The sequence below is a fragment of the Limulus polyphemus genome, unplaced genomic scaffold, assembly GCF_000517525.1.
Source record: "Limulus polyphemus unplaced genomic scaffold, Limulus_polyphemus-2.1.2 Scaffold7593, whole genome shotgun sequence".
In the NCBI taxonomy this organism is placed as follows: domain Eukaryota; kingdom Metazoa; phylum Arthropoda; class Merostomata; order Xiphosura; family Limulidae; genus Limulus; species Limulus polyphemus.
In genome coordinates, this window is record NW_013673203.1 from 19,120 (window position 1) to 26,394 (window position 7,275).

General features: G+C 32.4%; 1 protein-coding gene across 1 annotated transcript in view; it reads left to right on the forward strand.

Annotated features, from left to right (window-relative positions):
- LOC106474719 (gastrula zinc finger protein XlCGF17.1-like) overlaps positions 1-5,200 on the forward strand; it is a 16,561-nt gene extending 11,361 nt beyond the window's left edge. Inside the window, exons 2-3 of the mRNA XM_022403017.1 lie at positions 253-909; positions 1,498-5,200. Coding sequence (XP_022258725.1) covers positions 255-909; positions 1,498-2,018 — 1,176 coding nt within the window. The 5' untranslated portion in view covers positions 253-254 and the 3' untranslated portion in view covers positions 2,019-5,200. The remainder of the gene's footprint in view (positions 1-252; positions 910-1,497) is intronic.
- The last annotated feature ends 2,075 nt before the right edge of the window (positions 5,201-7,275 follow it).

Here is a 7,275-nt window from a genome sequence, read left to right on the forward strand (position 1 = left end):
TTTATTTTATCTAATAGGAACTTCTCTTGAAAGTGGAATGTTACCTACAGTGTGTTTTCAATGCTTCAAGTTCAGGTAGAAAAGTCTATAAAGTGTGTAACTGTGAAAACTGCATCATAATTAGTTTTAGCTTTAATATTTTCATATTAGTATTTGCACTGATCATATTAGAACATTAAATATATTTCAAATATATATAGTCCAACAGATTTATTATTATCTATGATGTAGCATTATTTATATCCAATTCAGATATGAAGACCAGTGTGGACGTCTGTTGTGAGAGTCGGGGTTCTGGTTATCATGGCATAAAACAAGAAGATCACTTTACAGAAGTTATTAAAACCCTAAAACCAAACAGTGGTATATGTGGAGAAACAACTTTAAATGGAAATAAGCTGAAAGAATTTAATATATCTCAATGCAGCTGTGTAATCAGTGAAAAACAACTCGAAACAATGGATAACCTAACACAAGAACAGAGGATACAATCTGGAGAGAAACCATATCATTGTGCAGTTGATGTAAAAAACTTTGAGAGCAATTGTTCCATAGAACAACATGAAAGAATGCACACTGGGGTGAAACCTTACAGTTGTGGTGTTTGTGAAAAACAATTTACAAGAAACAGTGATTTAAAAGGACATCAAAGAATACACACTGGGGAGAAACCTTACATTTGTTCAGTGTGTGGAAAACAATTTAAAACAAATGGTGAATTGAAAGGACATCAACGAATACATACTGGGGAGAAACCATACATTTGTGCAGTTTGTGGAAAACAATTTAGAAGAAACAGTGATTTAAAAGAACATCAAAGAATACACACTGGGGAGAAGCCTTACAGTTGTTCAGTTTGTGAAAAACAATTTAAAACAAATAGTAAATTAAAAAAACATCAAAGAATACATACTGGGGAGAAACCATATAGTTGTACAGTTTGTGAAAAAGAATTTAGAACAAGAAGTAATTTAAAAATACATCAAAGATTACACACTGGAGAGAAACCATACAGTTGTTTAGTGTGTGGAGAACACTTTGGTACAAAGAGTATCTTAAACTCACATCAAGGAACACACACCGGGGAAAAACCTTACAGTTGTACAGTTTGTGAAAAACAATTTAGATTAAACAGTGAATTAAAAAGACATCAAAAAACACACACTGGTGAGAAACCTTACAGTTGTGCAGTTTGTGGTAAACATTTTGTAGAAAGTATTACCTTAAAAAATCATCAAAGATTACATACTGGGGAGAAACCTTATAGTTGTGCAGTGTGTGAAAAACATTTTGTATCAAAGGGTGTATTAAGAAATCATCTAAGAAAACATACTGGGGAGAAACCTTACAGTTGTACAATATGTAAAAAACAATATGGATCAAACTCTGACTTGAAAAAACATCAAAAATCACACACTGGGGAAAAACCATATAGTTGTTCAGTGTGTGGAAAACATTTTATAGGAAATAGTATCTTAAAATGTCATTTAAGGACACACACTGGGGAGAGACCTTACAGTTGTGCAATTTGTGAAAAACAATTTGGAAGAAGCTCAGAATTAAAAAGACATCAAAGAACACATACCGGGGAGAAACCATACACTTGTGAAGTTTGTGGAAAACACTTTATATCAAAGGGTGAATTAAAAAGTCATTTAAGAACACACACTGGGGAAAAACCTTACAGTTGTGCAGTATGTGGAAAACACTTTGGTACAAAAAGTAATTTAACAAATCATCAAAGAATTCACACTGGGGAGAAACCATACAGTTGTGAAGTTTGTGGAAAACAGTTTATATCAAATGGTGAATTAAAAAGTCATTTAAAAACACACACTGGAGAGAAACCTTACAATTGTACAATTTGTCAAAAACAATTTGGAAGAAACTCTCAATTAAAAAGGCATCAAAGAACACATACTCAGGAGAAACCTTATACTTGTGCAGTATCTGAAAAGCACTTTGGAAGAAATAATTACTTAAAATCACATCAAAGAACACGTGGAAAAATTTGTTAAGGAAGTAATAACTTAAATAAACATCAAATAATACATCATCTTTGAAAACCATACAGTTGTTCAATTTGTGGAAAATGCTATAGAAGAAACACTTAAATAAAAGAACATCAAAGAAAATACACTGGGGAGAACTGTTACATTGTTGTAGCCTCCATATCTCAGCAGTTAAGATGGCTTACAATAATATAGATTGGGTTTTGATACCTGTAGTTGGCACATCACATATTGCCCATTGTGTAGCTTTGTAATGTATCATTTAAAATAAAATTAAAAGACCAAAAAAAGGGATCTTTTCATCCATTTTTCACAATTTCAGTAGGTTCTTAGCTTTTTTTTTGTCAATATCAGTCACCAGCTCTTTCATTTCATTTGTCCCCTAATAACATTAGATTTAGTGATGAGGTGAGCCATTTTACTTCCTGTGCATTTTTCAGTAAATTTATCTGCATTCAATTGAGGAGATTTTGTTACTTCATAAAAGAGTTTTTCTCTTCTTCTGGACTGTACATGAACACCTATCCCAAGTGTTATCCTGTAACAAATTTGCAAGTGAAGTTTGTTGGATTTTGTAGTGTTATTTAGACTTATTAAACATTAATGCAAAATTGCTAGCTTGTGCCTATGAAATCAACTGATCCTATATGTGTAGTGCCAGTCTAAACCTTGTCAAATACCCTTTTTTTGACTCTCCCACATTTGAATGCTTTGCAAATATTACTATCAGCAGACATTGACAGGTACAGTAACCCAGTATTTTCATTGGACTTATAAGAGTTATCCTGAGTAACAGTTTCCACAGTTCAAGGAATTTCTGTTTTGAGTATCCCCATGGATCCAAAAGTCTAACATAGGTTGGCAGCCACTGGTTGCATTAGGCTTAGATCTAGTCTACATATTATCTCTAGACACATTTGTACTGGCCCCAGTACTTGTTTCTGTAGGCCTAGATCAGACTGTGCTATTTGGCTTGTAGTTTGTAATGACATTTGTATGCATACACTGGAAAGTACATAAATTTGTGCTTTCCACTTTCAGTGTGTGAGTGAACGATTGTAATGTCCATTGTTCTAAGTCGAAATGTCTTTGTGTACTCCTTGCACACATTGTGAAACAAACCAAAGTTACAAAAAATGCTACAGCATCAATACCCACAGAAATTAAGACTTCAGAAAAATCCAAAAACCTTTGAATTTCAAAGATTTTTAAGGACTTGTATGAACCCCACTTTAATTCCATGCCAAGTTCTTTTGAGCTTTGATCTTAATAGATTTCCAGCTTTAAAAAACACACTGGGCAAAATAATTAACGGAGCAAAAAAAAAAGGGCCTGAACACTTCTGTAAATAATAAAGGTAACAGAAATGTTAATTACAATGAAAAAGCCTTTATTATGAACTTTTCTGAACCAAGTCTTTGAAGAGTTTTCATTTTCTGAATAACTTATGACATTACTGAAGAACACCCCTCAAAACGAAAATGTGATCCAGTTTGTGTATACAACATGAAAACATGAGGAACACAAAACTAATGTTCAAAATTAACCTCCAGTAAGAGGTATGACTACATTGAGCTTGTATACACTTGACAACATGTTGGCATACTTCTGAAAATGTGTTTCATGTAGTCTTGAAGCATGGCATTCCATTTGTCTGTCAAGGTTTGCAGCAGATTACCAACCTTGGCAGGGGGAGTTGCATGGCAATGAATCTGTCTATACAGTTGGTCTCATTCATGTTTGAAATCTGGAGATTTTACTTGCTGCTCTAAGTAATCCGTGGATAACCTAGCAATGTGTGGTCTGGCACTATCCTACACCAATGTGAAATTGTCTCTGCAAAAAGTCTTACAATAGGGTGTAGAATGTCATATTAATACAGTTGTGCAGATAAGGGACTTTCAAGGAAATCTCAATCCAGACTATAACAGAACCTCACCAAGTGATCAAATTCCACAGTATTGCAAGCCGAATAACATTCACCCTGGCATTGCAATACATGCACATGTGTATCACAAGTGGAAATATGAAATCGAATTTTGTCTGTAAGCAGTACAAATCTCCAGTGATAAAGTTGCCAGTTGTGATGTATATATGATCAAATCTGGGCCATGATTGGGTCTTCTGGCTCTTAATCCACATTCATGAAGACTGTTATGAACAATTTGGTCAGATACATGGGTACAGGTTGCTCGATAAAGATCAATTTGACAATTCTGTAGTGCTAAGTTCACCAAGTAGCAGTCCTGTCATTGACTTGTGGCACATGTATGGGCCTGGTCTCCTGGTGTATATCCAGTGGATTGGTAATGTCTCCAAAATCTTGCCACTACACTGGGGGCTACATTAAACTTTGTAGCAACAGTTCTCTGTGTAGCAGAATTTTGCTGCATGCACACAGCTGGTGTGACTTCAGTCTCATCCAAATAGTGCCTAATACAGTCTGTCAACATCAGAACACTGAGAAAAACACAGATCATAACAAGGAATTTCATGGTCCACTGTAAATTCTACCACATTTACAAACCTTATGTATGGATTTATTTGTAATGCATGAACTACTCACCACTTAAAAATGAACAATGTTCACCATCACACATCATTTGTGTTCATCATTTAATGTTAATACTACTTAAATTTTTTGCACACTGATCAATTTGTTTTTTATGTTTGCTTACATTCTTGCTCCCTTAATTTTGTTGAGTAGTATAATAAGCATAAATTACAAACCTTTGTACTAATTGTTTTTAATCTTAAATTTGTAACAAGCATGTATTAGGAATGCTTGATTTGATTTGTTATCCACTTACAAACAATTAAATTTATGTAGAAATTTTATAGATAAGGAAGAATATTTACATAATTACTGACTTATTGATAATTATGGCAAACCAAACTTTCTACAGCTTATTGTTATGTGGATATTCTTTATTTAGATCATGCAGTCGGTCATTTATACTGTTAACCTAGAAAAATGTAAGTTGAAACTTCAACCAAAAAATTATATCATTATGGAGTTTATGGTTTTTAGTAATTATGAAATCTGGGAGTAGAGGAGAACTGGAATCAAAGATGTTTTTCTCATATTATTAAGTAAATTTTAAAATTTTCTTAGAGTTTATTTATATTGAAACTGTTTTCCTATTGTACAAAGGCTTTTCTGCAAGAAATAAAAGCTTCATAATTAAAGGAAATAAAAATGTTTAAATTTTTCTTTGAGCTTCTAAAAATACATTTGAATTGCTAAAATATTTTGTGATGAGCTGGTATTGTAGTTAAGGTTGTTAATGATTAATTTATTTAGTAAGCTCAAAATGAAAATTACTATTCAGTTATGTAATGACTTATTTCAGAATTTAAAAGTCAATTTTAATTTATAGTGTATATCAAACTTTTTTCCAAGATAAAAAAATGTACAAAAGTGACTATTTGATCTACACCTAATTAATTTTACAACTGGAAGTTTTGTGATGTAGGTTATGAGCAAAACTGTACTAATTCTGATAATACTATAATTACTTCTCCCAGAAAAGAAAAATAGATTACTGCTATAGAAATATGGAGTAATGGAAGAGTTGTGTGGTAAAATCTGTTACTACTGCAGTAACAGTATAATGTTTTAAGATTATTCAGGTTATTTTATTCTAATTCCTGTAATTGTGTATACAATTAGAAATCAGTCAGGTTTTAATACCTTTTCACTTCAGGAACTTTTGTGTAAGTGTAACTGTATTATTGCAAGTTAAAAATATTTGCAATTATAAAATATGGGTAAATGTATGAGGTTAAATACAGTTTATTTATCTCTTTTTCTGTTCTTCATAATTAATCTTATTAGATGAAAATATTTTTTTTGTATTTATTTTTCTATAACAAAGCCACATTAGGTTATCTGCTGTGTCCATTGAAGGGAATCGAACCCCTGATTTTAGACTTGTCCTGCCAGAGGACAAATAAAAAGATTTTAAAAGTGACTCATTTTCAGTGACATTGCATGATAACCAATAAATTATGAAGATGCCTGATTTTTATCTTCTGCATAACTGAGATGCTGTTTTGTTAAAAAAAAAAAGACTTGTGATAATGCTTGTCTAATGAATTGTGACAGATATAGTAAAACTTTCACTATGATTATTTTATCTATACAAAGGTAGGATATGTTTGATTAATTTTCTAGAAGTTATATTTTAGTAACAACATGAATAGATTGAGCTGAAACTAGTAGGTAATGTGCCAGACTATGGACCTGAGATTCCATGGTTTATGACCCGTTATTGCAAAAAAATACAAACAGAGATCACCCTCGGCTATGGATAAGAGTGTTGATCAAATCCTGTATTTGTCTTGACAAGTGTTTGTAGTGGATGGTAATGACTAGCTGTCTTCCATTCAGTATGTCACCTTATTTAGCTTTTTTGCAAAATCCAACAGACATGATCAATTAATTCATAAGCCCAAATAATAATTGGTTGTTAGTGTAATTCCATGACTATGTTAACTACTCTTGTAAATTCTAATATAATTAAATAATAGCTTGTGATTAGCAAGTTTGTCTTTACCTTGAGGTGTTGCTGATACTTAACTGAGTGGCCCACTTTAACTAAGGATTAGTTCTTCCACTACCAATGCACCAGAATATCACATTACAATAATTTTGATAAAACAGATTATAATAATTATGAAATTTAACTTAAATGAAACTGTTTCGTCAATGCAGGTTATTATATTATACTTCTTATAATAGTATGATGTTAATTTAGTGTATCCAGCTGCTGATTGTCTTCTGTTTTTATTGACTTAATTTCCACGGTCACGCTATAATTCACAAGGAACGACACACGCGCTCGCCCAACTGTCCGTCTCTATCTGTGTCTGCAATTCAACTACATTCTTGCCGTCACTTCTTGGCGGTCTTATATATACAAGAATACCGCATATCTAGTAAACACTCGAGGCTTCAGGAAGGGACATGAACGTTCTAGAAGCGCATGACGTGTTACTAGCGTCACGTGACCTCCGCTGTCGTAATAATATATTTAATAACGGTTATCACACAAAATATTTCTAAACCTGTGATTGACTATAACATACAATTATGTATTATTGAAACAACCATAATTTTACTTTTAAAAATAAAGTGATTTTATAACAATAATTAAATCATTTTATGTTCTACAAAGTACACTTACGCTGATTCAATTACTTTAGAACCACACTTTGACGGAATGAACTATTATTATTACCTCCTTTTCTACTGTTAGTC